The 15829-nt window shown below is 36.8% G+C and overlaps 2 protein-coding genes across 9 annotated transcripts in view; both read left to right on the top strand.

The window, feature by feature from the left end:
• Positions 1–8941, top strand: part of LOC136284401 (sorting nexin-6-like) — a 40040-nt gene extending 31099 nt beyond the window's left edge. The window contains exons 10-12 of the mRNA XM_066174710.1: positions 6415–6504; positions 6703–6768; positions 7305–8941. Of these exons, the coding sequence (XP_066030807.1) occupies positions 6415–6504; positions 6703–6768; positions 7305–7442 (294 nt within the window). The 3' untranslated portion in view covers positions 7443–8941. The remainder of the gene's footprint in view (positions 1–6414; positions 6505–6702; positions 6769–7304) is intronic.
• Positions 8942–9360: 419 nt separating this feature from the next.
• LOC136284396 (uncharacterized) overlaps positions 9361–15829 on the top strand; it is a 31043-nt gene continuing 24574 nt past the window's right edge. For 2 of the 8 annotated variants that reach the window (XM_066174692.1, XM_066174693.1), the window contains exons 1-5: positions 9361–9461; positions 9714–9858; positions 10812–10966; positions 12752–12904; positions 13860–14012. The gene's annotated coding sequence lies outside the window, so the exon portion shown is untranslated. Of the gene's footprint in view, positions 9462–9713; positions 9859–10349; positions 10501–10811; positions 10967–12057; positions 12292–12751; positions 12905–13321; positions 13393–13497; positions 13547–13859; positions 14013–15829 lie in introns of those variants that run through there. The other 6 variants (XM_066174691.1, XM_066174696.1, XM_066174694.1 and 3 more) reach the window with 6 other exon arrangements.

Here is a 15829-nt window from a genome sequence, read left to right on the forward strand (position 1 = left end):
AGAATACTTGCTTATGAAAAAGTGCCAGTGTAACAAACTATCATTAGACAAAATAAGAATCTTTTAAGCACAATAAGTTAACCAGTCACTTTGTGTTTTGAGATTCTTAAAGATTTTCATGATAACAAACTCTGCTTACCACATTTGGAGCCTCTTAGAACTTGCCCACTATCACATAAAAGGCGCACGAAGCGGACTTGAGGTGGTTTTGAAGCATCGAAAACTAAGGAAATCCCACTGATATTTTAGATTCATATCTGCTCTGTTAAACTTTAATAATAGGCTACTGGAAATTTCTTCATGTTGTCTGATTAAGATCAGCTTCAGTCGTGTTCCCGGGCAGTGGAACTTTTAAATCAAAACTAATGGAAAGTGAAATTCTTGATGAGAGCTGATTACTTCCTAAGTCTCTCTTTCGAAGTGTTCCTGCCTGGTCTCCACATTCCACCTCGACATTTTCGATTGTGCATAACCTAAGTTAATCGCAGCCATTGTCTGGTCCCAAATTAGTGGTGTAAAGTGCGATAAAGTTGCTGGCGATCTGGTGATGAATTTGCTGGCTGCACTGATCAGCTAGGTAGTGGAGCTGAATTTTGAGCAGAGTCGTCGGCTGGCGTGTTTATGTAACAGAAGTTTTTAAAATGAATAATTGCTGATTTTTTTGTTTAAAAAACCTTTTTAGAAAACCCCTTAAAGTGGCAAAACGCGAATGAGTTACAAATGGTATCAGATCTTTGACTCCCAAAGCAAGGACTCCATGTTGCAAATGATTGATATCGATATTTGAAATGCAACAGTTAGCTGGGAGACGATTCGTTTTAGGCTCACAGTTCAGCGGTACTCATTTGTAATCCTGTTTAGAGAGAGGCCTAACGATTGTGAAAAAAACCCCTTCCTATGAAAAAGGCCAGGAGCCCGTTTCTCGAAAGATCTGGGAAGTTAACGGGCCAGGCGGATTTTGTTTGCCATGTTTCTTTCGAGATAGAGATTTTGACAAATTTGAAATGCAAACAGTAAAGACGACAAGGAAAGAAAAAGAACTCACTAGTGCCTGGACGAAGACTCGCATCATCATTGCGTATAATTTAATTTGTAAATGTTATATTTGTTCTTCTGAAGTTAGTGGAACTTCGAAAATCATGCCCCAGGGTTGAATAGGAATCTCTCGACTCAGACTCCAACACGCAGACTATGGGGCCTCCACACCTCTAATTCTTTCTGCAAATGTACCATAAGCTACCCAAGTCCCTTATGTAAGCAACGTCTCATTTATCAGGCCTAACAAGGCCAAAAAAGCTGCACATGGCTGCCAACTTGATGACTTATTTGCCTTTTTAGTAGTAACGATCTAGAGTCAGTAGCATCGTTGCTATAAGGCATTTTCCGTGGATGCAGCCGGTACTTTGTCATTTGGAAACCATTTTCTTGACGCAGTACACAAATAGAACTCTGCTGGTGGTTTGTTAACGAAGTGAGACAGGGTGGTTACCAAGCGCCGCACATCGAGCTACTGAGCTACTCAACGAGAAGGACTCGTAAGACAGAAATTCAGGGACGATGTGGATTTGGGTTACACAGGAATGTTCAGAGAAATGGAAGGAAGGAGAAAAACAGGTATATTTTAATGTTGAAACAAAGTTTATGGTGGAGTAAAGAAACTGAGAATAACCAATGGCAAGGAGTAATGAAGGAATAGGAAAAGGGAACAGTTCAGTAATTGTATGGATTTACAGCAGATTACAGAGTATTGAAAAGAAAAACAGTGGGTTGGGAAAGTTTTTTTTAACCCTTTACACCCTAGATTCATATTTGTATTCTCCATACAGCTCTTTATACATTTCCTAAGGTGCTGACAAGGAGAATTTGTTTACCAATCAAAAGCTTCTTTTGTTGATGATCATTTCCTTTACACTCATGACCTTAACTTGTGATTTAGGTGTGATATTGTAAGGAGAAATTTGATGTTAGTCACTGTTGGGATATAAAGGGTTCATTTTCCATTTAAGTTGTTTTTCTCCCAGTGAACTGGTGAAGTAAAACAAAAATGATCAAGAAAACAACCCAACAACAAACAGATCTTAGAGAAACTTCCTCAGGAAAGATTCAGTTTTTCTTGAAGATATTATTTCTTATTTCTCTAAAATTTAATATACTTTCTGGGAGACACTGTTGATTCACATGTTTACAAATTGCATATTAGCCCATCTCAAGAATTACAATTTTTGATGTTTTTCAGATTTTTTCAACTTGTTGTCACCCAGCCTTTTCAAAAGATAAAGATTTGCAGAAGGTTTTGAAAGAGGAAAATGTGAGTTTTTCAAATAATAAGATACTCTTACAAATATGTGGTCATGATCCCTGTGAGTGTGGGTGATTTTTTTCACCAAATTTGTAAACTGACATACTATGGCAAAACAACACTTGATTTAAACTACATAGGTATATTTTTCATAAAATCAACAATAATTATAACTATTTTCATCTTTAGGGGTCATAAATGCTTTTAAGACAAAATCAGTTGACACAACATCCACTGAGCCACCTCTAAGGAATTATGTGGAAATGGAGTGAAAATTGAACTACAATTCACTGCAACACTAACCTCTTCCACCAGTCAATGTTGTAGAATGGTGTAAAACAATTAAAGAAACATTGTACATGAGAAGAAGAGTTGAAAATAAGGAATATAATTGGTATGCTATTCCAGAATATTTCCATTTCAATGGTAGTGTGTTGACAATTTTCTTGCTGATTGTATGTATATGCCTGGGGGATTTCTTTTGTAACAAAATGTCTGTTGCAACTTGGTAAAACTAAGTTTGATAATCATTATTAAACTCCTTGCTCTGAGAAATTAATCTCTTTTCAACTCAGTGATCAGTGGCTTAATGGCATCTCTCATGCTCATACACTTACAGTGTAAGGTATAAACACTTTTTTTATTACATAGCTTGTGGTGAGAAGCAAAGTGAAAAAGGGTCTTAGGACAAGTCTATATCATGAGCTGTGGATGATCTCAGGCATCATAGTTACAAGGTACAAAATGTTCCAGGATTTTTTTGTTTTTTTGTTTTGTTTTGTTTTGATTTTTTATCTAAGAAGTCTTTATTTAGTAAAATTGTGATATCACTGGATTATTGTTTAATTACATACAGTGTATGTCTCATTCAGGGCTGGGAAATATGAATTTTTGTAATTTTAATTATGGCATACAGAGAGACAGTGTTTTAACCCTTCACACTCTAACATCAGTATGCATATTCTCCATACTGTTCTCTAGACATTTCCTAAGATGCTGACATGGAGAATTTGTCTAACAATCAAGAGCTTCTTTAGTCTGTGATCAGCTCCTTTATTCTCCTGGCCTTAATGTTTGGTTCAGTGGGGATATGGTAAGGAGAAATTAGATGTCAGTCACTCTCAGGGGTTAAGCTGCTGATTACTTGGTCCCCCCTTATCACTGTTAACCCTTCACAGGCCTCTCGACAGCTTGTGTTGCTCTACTAGGCCTCATTCTCTTCTGCAGGCAAAGAAACACTCTTGCCAAAGTGCAATTAACCTTTAAACTCCCAAGATCTGATTATTAATTCTCCCCTGTAGCTGCTACACATTTCCTTGTAAATTAGTTACAAGAATTTGGAGTTCAATCAGGGTAATATCTTGAACCTGATGAGTCTGAGTATTCTGATTACCTGTTTGCTGAATAATGTATGGATATTAAAGGGAGAAGTGACATGTTCATCACTTTTGGGAGTTAAAGGGTTTAAATGAGGCCCTGCTCAAAGATGACCTAACTTGCTTTTGAATTTAACCATGACAAGAATGACTTGGCCTTCCTAGAAATAAAAATAACCAGAAGTTATTCCTTTTGGTTAGGATCTTGTTGAAGAATTTCAGAAGAAAAGAGATTTTGTGGAAGAGTACACACCACTTACCAAGGAGACATATGGGATCAGTAGTTGTAATATTTATCTAGGGGTGCATTATGATTCAGTAATTCCCTTCACTTTCTGCCACACAATTCATATGATGTTAGTTTGGAGAATTTGGTTTTGGATCAACTAACAATCAGAGCATCACTTGCCTGCTTGGTGTTGTATTGATGTGGTGAGGAGAAATAATGTTTTGGTCATGCATGGGAGTTTAAGGGTTGATTGTGTAAATGCTTCCCTCTCACCACGTCAGTCTGGGCTAGGATTCTGCACCCTGAGCTACTTGTTGGTGTAGGATAGATTACATTTACATGCATCTTGTTGGTTTGCTTTAGGGGTCTTTTATGAGGGAAAAAAAGACCTGGAATTCCAAAGTGCCAACTCTGCTGGAAACTGTGGTTGAAAAGCCAGAATGTCTTATTGTCAATAAAAACATAAACAATTAAGTTATGATTCTGTAAATTGGTTTTGCGCCAAACAGCACCTATGATGAGAATAAGGTTTTAGAGGAAAGTCAGATTTGGTTTTAGCTTCTAAGTAAGAGTTGACAATTTTGAGATTATTTCCTTCAATAAATATATGTTTTTCTACGTGTGTTTTTTTGTAGAACTTCACCAAAATGGTACACAGTCAGCAACGTATGTAGCAGTGTTTTATTTGCTGGAATGTGTTATCTGCATTAAGGTTGTTTAGGCTGAAATAATGAATTGCAACTTCAAATCTCATAAAAATCTCAGAAAGTGTGGCCAAAACATTGATATCTAAAGAACATCCATGTGAAAACAACATAAGGGTGGCAAAGACATACTTGAAGTATTATTCAATGATACAGTGTTGTAATGTATCAGGATGTTACAAAACATATGATTGATTTTGATAATAAATGATACTGTGTGATTATGACAATCTCACCATGATGGCATATTGATACATATGTAAGTTTGGTAACTTTGAATTTCTTTGTGAATTTCAGATGTTGCATTAGCAGTGGATAATTTTAGTTCTGGCATCATGACAGCATCAACTGGTGATGATAATAGTACCAAGGAATTGAAAGGGTTTGTTGTTCTTTGTCTGAAATTGCTAATTGATATGATTTTGTAATAATTACTTAATATTTATTTCAGATCTTTCTATTATTAACCTGTGGTGGCAAACTTCCAACACAAGCAATGATGGGCCAGGCATATAGTTTGGCAGATTTTTTTTCCCATGTGAATAACCACTGTTTTACCACATCTTACATGCTAGCTCTACTCACTGTAACCATCATGAGAACTGGTAATAAGATGCAATCAAGACCTATCAAGACCTTAGCATGATAGTTATGTCTTCCTCTCTTGTTGAAGTGATCAGCATCTAAATTCTCCTCCTCTTGAGAATAAAGGAAATGATAGAAAAAAACAAAGAAACTCTTGATTGTTGAACAACTTCTCCTTGTCAGTATAATAGAATATGTACCAAGAACAGTATTGAGAATATACATTCTGATGTCAGGGTGTAACCAAAAGCTAATTTTAAAAGCTTTTTTTACTTTTACAGGAGTTTGGTGACTTTTTCAAGTGCACTAAATGGTGTCAAGGTATGATAACATTTTTAGACAGGAACTAGTGTTGCTAGCAGTATTTTCAATTCCAAGAGTTTAATTTGTTTTGTCTTAATTGTGTGTGTGTCTTCTCCTTTCCTTAGGAATCACTGGATGTTATGTCCACTAATGATGACCACACATTAGGTTTTACTTTAGAACTTTATTCCAGATACATGGATGCTGCCAATTAAGGTATGTGAAATATGTATTGGAAAACTTAGATCTTATTTAACTCTCTAAAGGATACTGGCTTTCCTTTTGTGGGCAGGGTTAGGGAAGGGGAAAGGAGGTGACTATTTTCTTTTGGGGTGGGGTGGGATGAGAGAATTATCACAGCCTGAGAAAAGCTCAGGATCACTGCACATCTAAACCAAACAACAACAAAAAGTCATCAGCCAGACTGTTGACCAATCTATTTCTCATAACCCAAATGATTTGTGGGTTGTGTCTTGAATGAGAACACTGGGTTCTACCCCCTCTATCTCTAATGCATTCAATTTTTTCAATTCATTGGCAAGCATTAGTGCATTTACATGAATGTAGCACAAGAGAGAGGTTATCTGTTGAGAAAGCACCCTTTGGAGTAATTTACATTTCATTTTCATACTGCTAAGCAAAAGGGATGGAAAACTTACATACAAAGACTGGAATGGTGGAATGGAATCATGAACTGACTTGGGGAGTTTTTTTTAAATTTACAATATAATGCTTCATGGTATAATTGAATTTGGAACCATCAAGTACAGATGAGCTGGAATGTGGGACTTCTGGATTACAATTCCAGTGCCCTAACTTTGAAAACCCCTTTTTTTAATTGGTTATTTATTCTTGCTGTCTCAAGATGATTATTTTAACTGTTTACTGCACTTGTTTTGTCCATCTCTTACCCTGCAGGAGATGCTTTTCTGTCGTACATGTAAACTAGTTGAGTATGAGAACGCAACAAAAGCACTGGAAAAAGCCAAACCCAAGAACCAAGAAATGGTAAGGTTCTGACAAACATGTGCTTTGCACCTCTCCCTGATTTTTTTACAGGTGATTGTTTTTGTTTTTGTTTCACGTGATTCACATAAGGCTGCACTTAGCAATAGACTCAAAGTTTAAGTTGAGCTTCTGAATAATTATGGTGAACCCCAGAATTGAAGAATCCTAACTTGTTTTACACATTTTTTTTATTTTCAGCTTCAAAAAGCCAAAGACGATGCAGAGGAAGCATACAATTCAATTTCAGAAGCTGCAAAGAAAGAGGTGAATAAAATGATATAAAAAAGGCTTTTTGTTTTACTTAGAGTTTCAGCTTACTGTTATACTGGAAAATTCTGCATGCCACCCTTACCTGGTTGCATTTCTCGGTTTGTTTTACAGGCAGACCACCCTTTTGTTGGTTTACATGTAAGACACATGTCAAACAATAACATGAATATTTGTGCCATTTTCATGTTAAAACCTGAATATCAAAAAATTAGTTTATACCACACAAGTGAATAGTGTTTTTCGTGCACACTGACTGGCTAACTCGAAAGTGATGAGCAAGTACCATTAACCTCTGAGAAGCCATGTTTAAAAGTGACAAAATCGCTCATCAACAATTTGATTTTCGACCATTTTCCGTGGTTTACAATGAATCCTTTGCGCCAGGGTAGTAAACAGAGGAGAAATGTCAGATGATATAGATAATTGTTAGGGGCACATAAAAAGAAATTGTCATTTGGCTCTAACTGCAGTAGACAATGTGCTTACTCGATTGATTTCAATTTTTGTTTTTTTTTAAAATTTAAATATAGATGATCCGTTACAATAGGCAAAGGATGTTGAGCATGCAAGCCAGTCTTATCCAGTACGCTGAATGGCGGTTAAAGAATGGAAGAGATATCTATGCCATTTTGGCCAAACTATTGAATGACATGAAAAAATCTTCTTAATCAATGAGTGCAGAGAAAATAGACGGTACTGTAAATTTGGGTGGCCAAAATTTATTGCTAACCTTCGTTATGAAATAAGATTATGTTAATTTGACACAGACAATACAAAAATAATTTTTAAAATGATGTAAGGTCGTTTCAGGCATTGGCTCACTCCAGGCGTTCAGTTAGTAAAAGGGAGTGAAGACTGGAGTGGAAAAGTGAAACAGGAAGAGAGGTTGGGTCAGGTGGGATTCATTAAGTGACTCAACCTAAGCCTCCCTCGTTTTTTCACTTCTCTGCTATTATAGCTCTGTTTACTATCACACTTTGTTTTACCAACTGAATGTCTGGAACAGGCTATTTAGGCAATAATCACAACCATTATGCCTTCTTCAAATGTGATTGGTGCATGAGCTGCTTTAATTTTTTACTTCTCATTCTGTACAGCTGTAATTGGACAGTTGGCTGTAATCAGACACCTGTAATTGGACAGTTGAAGCAACGAATCATACAAGTCCACTCAGCCAAATCCACCAATCACGGAGTCAATCACAATAACCATAGCAACAACCACTTATCCAAAAAAAATTAAGAATTTCCAAAATGGAGACATATTTTTTACTTTAGACATTGTCTCTACCAGAGATATTTGACCTAAATGTATTTGCTATTTTCGGAAATTGTAGCAATTAATATTAATTGGTAACAGGACTTCTTGTCGTCCAATTCTTTCTCTAATCATATTGATTATCATCAGATTGACAAGTTGGTCTCTTACTTCTTGGTTTTCTAAGTTTGTTAATCATGTGTATGATAACAACAGATGGAATTAGACTCCACTCAGTCCTATTACCATTGTAAATTGGCTGGAAATGGTGGCAAAAATCCAGCAATGACTTGAAATTTAATTAGCAAATATTTGATGACAGAAAGTAATTTTTCGATTTTGTGAAGGCTACCAGCCTTGAATCAAGGCCCCAGAACATTCAATAAACACTTAACAAGGTGAATTTTCAACTTTATGCTTTTTCATGCAGATCACCATAATACTAAAGAGTGAATTAATTTCTTCACGTCTTTTTATAAAATAATATTTTTATTAAATCTGCATGAATGGGTTTCAAATATGTAAAGTTTTCTACATACTTTCGCAGTAACAGACATGGATAAAAAAATTTCCTTTTCAATCCTCTGAAAAGTACCAACCAAAAAACTGATTTCCTTTGTATTAAAAAACCTTTTGTAATTTGTATTAGGTATAGCGATGGTAGGTTTTTGGTTGAATAGCTTTACCTGTAAAGGCAGAACTTGACGTTTTCAGTTGACTTAAATGCGAATATACTTATTATTCTGATGAAAACTGTTTTCCTAGTGTAATAATTTGTTTAACTTAGAATGGGCCATGTACGATGCTAATTGTCGTTTTAACTCTACCAAAGCTCTTGCGGTTTGAAATTGGTGACTCCCCACCAGTCGTGTGGGGCGGAGTATTTTGGTTTTGTAACAATAAAATTTACTTGTTCCCTCCATGAAGCTCCGTGGTATTCTATTAATCCCCCTAATGTACAGTCAATCTTCTGTAGTCCTCTTTTTAACTCTGTCAGAGACGACTTTCGACGACCTTCCGTTCCCCCATGCGATCCCACCCTCTCCCCTAAGAAAACAAATTTCCTACAGCCCACCCAGGCTATAAGAATGACTCTTCCTTTAATATCCCTGGTTGTCTAGAATTTTAGGCACGAAACGACTAAACTTCCTTCCATGATCCTCCTCTTCCTAACCCTACCCCTATCTACAATTTTGTCATCTGCTGTTTGAGTGGCCTGGATTCTTTTTTAATGAGATCAGGCGCAAATCTGTCTGCTTCTGACGTAAAAGTCATCACAATGTCATCAGAGATGCTGCGATATGCAAATTGGTTGAACTTTCGTGCATGGTTGCTTCTGAGCAGTGCTTTGTCATTTTGCTGACTGAAAACGTCGACGTGTTCCCTCAACAGTTCCTTAAAGAGAAACAGAAACAGAAATCGTTAAAGAAGTAAGTGTAAATCACTTGTAATCTAGATTTGAGAAGCAAATTCCAACAAATGTTTGATTGCAACAAGATCAAAGCTCAGTGTAAGATCCATGAAGGATGTTGCCACAAATTCTTGCTCGTAGACTCAAACTGCAAACCTTAACGGCTCTCTAAACGAGTTTAATTCAACTTCGTTATAATAATTTATCAAATTATACGTCAATTTCGTTTTGCATACAACAATTTAGGAATTTGTCCTTCGTTCATTTGCAGAACTATGGTCTCTTAACTGGACGGAAGTTTTACGATTCTTCGTTTGCTGACTGACAAATCTCATCTCGTACGAAAAAAACTGTGGTTATTCATCATCGTCTTATCGAGCCTTATTCAGTCTAAGGCGCTGAAATTAGCCTTACTGGTAAGTACATTGTGTTATAGTGTAATTTAGATGTTTCTGTTGCGGGCCAGGACTTGCTAATTTTGAAACTGAAACGAAACATCTAACGGCTTTTGGACAACCAAGTATATACTTTTCATTTATGTGGGCAATGTGAAATAATGTCTATTGCAAGGAATTTTTTACCAACTTTTGAAGAGCGAATTAGCTTTAAAAACTAAATGAAGATCAACAAGTCAAGGCACATTGCTGTGTTGTTTTGCTGGGGGCAAAAACTTGACCAATGATGAGGCCCAAGCGAATTCAATAGTTGTCAGTAAAACAATTGATATAATACCAGCAGGGCGCAGCTATTTAGGGATGTGAATAATATGCATTGCGACAACGCCAAATTAGCTTGCGCTTTCGAGTTCTTCGAGTGTTTTGTTGACTGCAGAAAGCGGCCAATGTTCTTTATTGCAAATGAAGTATGCATACCTCACTGAAAGGTTTCTAAAACTTTAACAACAGTAAGTGTACCTCAATTCACTTACATGAAAGTTATGTGGAGCAGATACAACTCGTTTCAGACGGAAAATCAACAAACATACATTCTAGAATATTAATATTGATAGGACACACACTGAAGGAGAAGGAGCCTGAGAAAACTGGTTTAGCGAAAAGGTGAAATTGCACGGGAATTTCTACTATCGTCACTTTAGATTTGTGGAGATGTTAAAAGTGACGTTATTTGATACACTTTATGACTTTATTTTCTAATATGCTGCGTGTGTCAAATAAACGGTAGACCTGCTTCGTTTAGTTGGACAATAATGCTGAAAAAAGCAAAAAGTAAAACGCATACTATCCCCGCTACGATTTCGTGAAAGCTGCACAATCTTTGGTGTGAAAATTATCCCTTGCTTTAAGGACAACGGCACAATATCAGATAAAGTAATATCGTTTAATGCGCTTTGTTTTCTCCTCTGATGTAGAGATCGGGACGTTTGGATCGCAAGCAAAAGGCTAAGAGTCGTTTTAGTGCGAGCCAGGCCAGCACGATTCACAGCAGCAGTAAAAAGACCGAAAGACCAACGATAGCATTTACTAGCCTTAGTTGTTCCTCAAGGCACTGAAATTAGCCTCACTGGTAAGGACATTGTATTAAAGTGTAATTTAGCTGTTTCTGTCGCGGGACTTGCTCATCATGAAACTGAAACGAAACATCCACCTGTTTTCAAACAACAGCAAGAAATGCAGTACTAGTCTTCGATCTCGAGACTGATAAAGGATCACGAACTTTCTTGTCGATTTAGTCATTGCGTATGTTTTGATGTTGGGGAAGTTTTGCGAATGTATGTTGTCTAAAAGAACAGCGTAGAAATAATCTGTCAAAAACAACTCCGCAGTCGATTACAGATCTTTTTCGAATTTATAGTTGTCCATAAACATTCTCCCCTAATTTGGTAGCCGTATACGCTCTTAGTTGGCTGTACATTTTGACGAAGAAATTGTTAGTTATGTTTTACTGTTGAAGATTGTAAACTTTATACCGAACTGTTCGTTTGAAAGTTTATCCTCCGGTGAAAGATTCTCAATTTGGAAATTTTTCCTTGTTTGCTCCCAGAACTGTTTCAATGCAATTCTAAAGAAAGACTTTGATTAGAACATTCTAGAAGAGAAGAAGCAAATATGGTTGACCTCTCTTCAAGAGCTTACTCCAATTACTTCAAAGGAATACGGTTAGAAAATCGCTAAATTGGGTATTTTCTTGACGCCATTTCAAAAAACTCAATGTTATTGGATTATTATTTGTTAGGGTTACAATACGTAACACACTGGTTGCACTTTCGTGTCCCTGTTTACGAGTTGAAGGCATGTTGCGTATGAGCAACTTTTGTTTCTTGTCTTGTTGAAATTTTGACAAGATTTTTAAGAGAAAATAGATTATCTTCTCTCAATTGACTCAACCCAGAAACCTGTCTCCGTTACTTAAGCGAATCAAGAGAAATGGCCCGTTGGTATGACGCCATATTCATTTGATCAACGCTATAAAAGTATTGCCTTTTCCATTTCAAATTTCTCGAAGTTTTTTGCTTGTAAATTATGGTCGCCTGGATTAGCCCCCTCTCAAGAGAGCCACGAATTTTGTACACTTTTGTAGGGCGAAAGAAGTTTGAATAATAATCTTGACCAATGGGTCAATGCACATCAAAGTGTCATTTTTCTACGGCAGATAATTGACGACAAACCGCAACAAAGGGAATCAAAATTAGTTTTCAGTCAAATAAAATGCATAGTACCCTCAGGCTGCAGCTATTTAGGGACCTGATTAATGTGCTCTACGAAGAAGCCAGATAAACGTTCGCTTTCGAATTCCTCGAGTGTTTTGTTGAATACAGACAGCAGCCTATGTTCTTTTTCGCAAATGAAGTACTGCTACCTCATTAAAAGGTTTCTAAAACTCTGAAAGCTGTAAGTGTACTTTAATTCACTAACATGAAGGTTATGTGTAATGTTTATGAAAATAAGCAAAGATACATTCTAGAATATTCATGTTGATACGATACACGCTGAAGGAGAAGGAGTTTAATAAATCAGGTTTGGCGAAAAGGTGTAATTGCATACACTGCGATTTCTACTATCGCTACTTTCGATTGGTGAAAATATTATTAAAAGTGACGTTATTTGATACACTTTATGATTTTATTCTCCGATATCCTGAGTGTGTCAAACGAATGAGAGAACTGCTATGTTTAGTTAGATAATAATGCTGAAAAAAAGCAAAAAGCAGAAAGCAGATTACCCCCGCTACGATTTGGTTAAAGCTGCAGAATTTTTTGTGAAAAATATTATCCATTGCTTTAAGGACAACGGCACAATATTAGATAGAGTATTATCGTTTAATGCGCTTCTTTTCACCTCTGATGCACAGATCGGGACGTTTGGATTGCAAGGAAACAGCTAGGAGTCTTCCTCGTGCGAGCCAAGCCATCACGATCCACAGCGGCAGTTAAAAGGTCGAAAGAAAAACGATCGCATTTGATCAGCCTTATTCAGTCTCAAGGCGCTGAAATTAGCCTTACTGGTAAGTACATTGTGTTATAGTGTAATTTAGATGTTTCTGTTGCGGGCCAGGACTTGCTTATTTTGAAACTGAAACGAAACATCTAACGGCTTTTGGACAACCAAGTATCTACTTTTCATTTATGTGAGCAATGTGAAATGATGTCTATTGCGAGGAATTTTTTACCAACTGTTGAAGAGCGAATTAGCTATTAAAACTAAATGAACATCAGCAAGTCAAGGCACATTGCTGTGTTATTTTGCTGGGGGCTAAAACTTGACCAGTGATGTGGCCCAAGCGAATTCAATAGTTGTCAGTAAAACAATTGATATAATACCAGCAGGGCGCAGCTATTTAGGGATGTGAATAATATGCATCGCGACAACGCCAGATTAGCTTTCGCTTTCGAGTTCTTCGAGTGTTTTGTTGACTACAGAAAGCGGCCAATGTTCTTTATCGCAAATGAAGTATGCATACCTCACTGAAAGGTTTCTAAAACTTTAACAACGGTAAGTGTACCTCAATTCACTTACATGAGAGTTATGTGGAGCAGATACAACTCGTTTCAAACGGAAAATCAACAAACATACATTCTAGAATATTTATATTGATAGGGCATACCCTGGAGGAGAAGGAGCCTGAGAAAACTGGTTTAGCGAAAAGGTGAAATTGCACGGGAATTTCTACTATCGTCACTTTAGATTAGTGAAAATTTTAAAAGTGACGTTAATTGATACACTTTATGATTTTATTTTTTGATATGCTGCGTGTGTCAAATAAACGGTAGACCTGCTTCGTTTAGTTGGACAATAATGCTGAAAAAAGCACAAAGTAAAACGCATACTATCCCCGCTACGATTTCGTGAAAGCTGCACAATCTTTGGTGTGAAAATTATCCCTTGCTTTAAGGACAACGGCACAATATCAGATAAAGTAATATCGTTTAATTCGCTTTGTTTTCCCCTCTGATGTACAGATCAGGACGTTTGGATCGCAAGCAAAAGGCTAAGAGTCTTTTTCGTTCGAGCCAGGCCAGCACGATCCACAGCGGCAGTGAAAAGATCGAAAGACCAACGATAGCATTTACCAGCCTTAGTTGTTCCTCAAGGCACTGAAATTAGCCTCACTGGTAAGGACATTGTATTATTGTGTAATTCAGCTGTTTCTGTGGCGGGCCAGGACTTGCTCATCATGAAACTGAAACGAAACATCCACCTGTTTTCAAACAACAGCAAGAAATCCAGTACTAGTCTTCGATCTCGAGACTGATAAAGGATCACGAACTTTCTTGTCGATTTAGTCATTGCGTATGTTTTGATGTTGGGGAAGTTTTGCGAATGTATGTTGTCTAAAAGAACAGCGTAGAAATAATCTGTCAAAAACAACTCCGCAGTCGATTACAGATCTTTTTCGAATTTATCGTTGTCCATAAACATTTTCCCCCAATTTTGTAGCCTTATACGCTCTTAGTTGGCTGTACATTTTGACGAAGAAATTGTTAGTTATGTTTTACTGTTGAAGATTGTAAACTTTATACCGAGTTGTTCGTTTGAAAGTTTATCCTCCGGTGAAAGATTCTTAATTTGGAAAATTTTCCTTGTTTCCTCCCAGAACTGTTTCAATGCAATTCTAAAGAAAGACTTTGATTAGAACATTCTAGAAGAGGACAAGCAAATATGGTTGACCTCTTTTCAAGAGCTTACTGCAATTACTTGAAAGGACTGCGGTTAGAAAATCGCTAAATTGAGTATTTTCTTGATGTTGTCTTTTGTCTGCTTTGTATTCAGAGAGGGAATGTGGAATGTTTGCAATTAAACCCCGTGCCTCTCTCCCCACAACCCACTCCTGCCGATTCAAGAATTTCTCAAAATATTGCTTTAAGGACCGGGGGGAGCTGATGTGCTTTGCTTTCCCACTTTGTAACTTTTTTACCTACCTCGGACTAAACAGCTCTGCTTACACTTAACAAATCAGCCCAGAAATGTGAAATTTGCAGTAATGGACGCCATTTGAAAAAACGTAATGTTATTGGATTATTATTTGTTAGGGTCGCAATACGTAACACACTGGTTGCACTTTCGTGTTCCTGTTTACGAGTTGAAGGCGTGTTGCGTATGAGCAATTTGTGTTTCTTGTCTTGTTGAAATTTTGACAAGATTTTTAAGAGAAAATAGATTATCTTCTCTCAATTAACTCAACCCAGAAACCTTTCTACGTTACTTAAGCGAATCAAGAGAAATGGCACGTTGGTATGACGTCATATTCATTTGATCAACGCTATAAAAGTATTGTCTTTTCCATTTCAAATTTCTCGAAGTTTTTTGCTTGTAAATTATGGTCGCCTGGATTAGCCCCCTCTCAAGAGAGCCACAAATTTTGTACACTTTTGTAGGGCGAAAGAAGTTTGAATAATAATCTTGACCAATGGGTCAATGCACATCAAAGTGTCATTTTTCTACGGCAGATAATTGACGACAAACCGCAACAAAGGGAATCAAAATTAGTTTTCAGTCAAATAAAATGCATAGCACTCTTAGGCTGCAGCTATTTAGGGACCTGATTAATGTGCTCTACGACGAAGGCAGATAAACGTTCGCTTTCGAGTTCCTCGAATGTTTTGTTGAATACAGACAGCAGCCTATGTTCTTTTTCGCAAATGAAGTACTGCTACCTCATTAAAAGTTTTCTAAAACTCTGAAAACTGTCAGTGTACTTTAATTCACTTACATGAAAGTTATGTGTGCTATAATGTTTGTGAAAATAAACAAAGAAATATTCTAGAATATTCATGTTGATACGATACACGCTGAAGGAGAAGGAGTTTAATAAATCAGGTTTGGCGAAAAGACGTAATTGCATACACTGCGATTTCTACTATCGCTACTTTCGATTGGTGAAAATATTATTAAAAGTGACGTTATTTGATACACTTTATGATTTCATCCT

The sequence above is a fragment of the Pocillopora verrucosa genome, chromosome 11, assembly GCF_036669915.1.
Source record: "Pocillopora verrucosa isolate sample1 chromosome 11, ASM3666991v2, whole genome shotgun sequence".
Classification (NCBI taxonomy): Eukaryota; Metazoa; Cnidaria; class Anthozoa; order Scleractinia; family Pocilloporidae; genus Pocillopora; species Pocillopora verrucosa.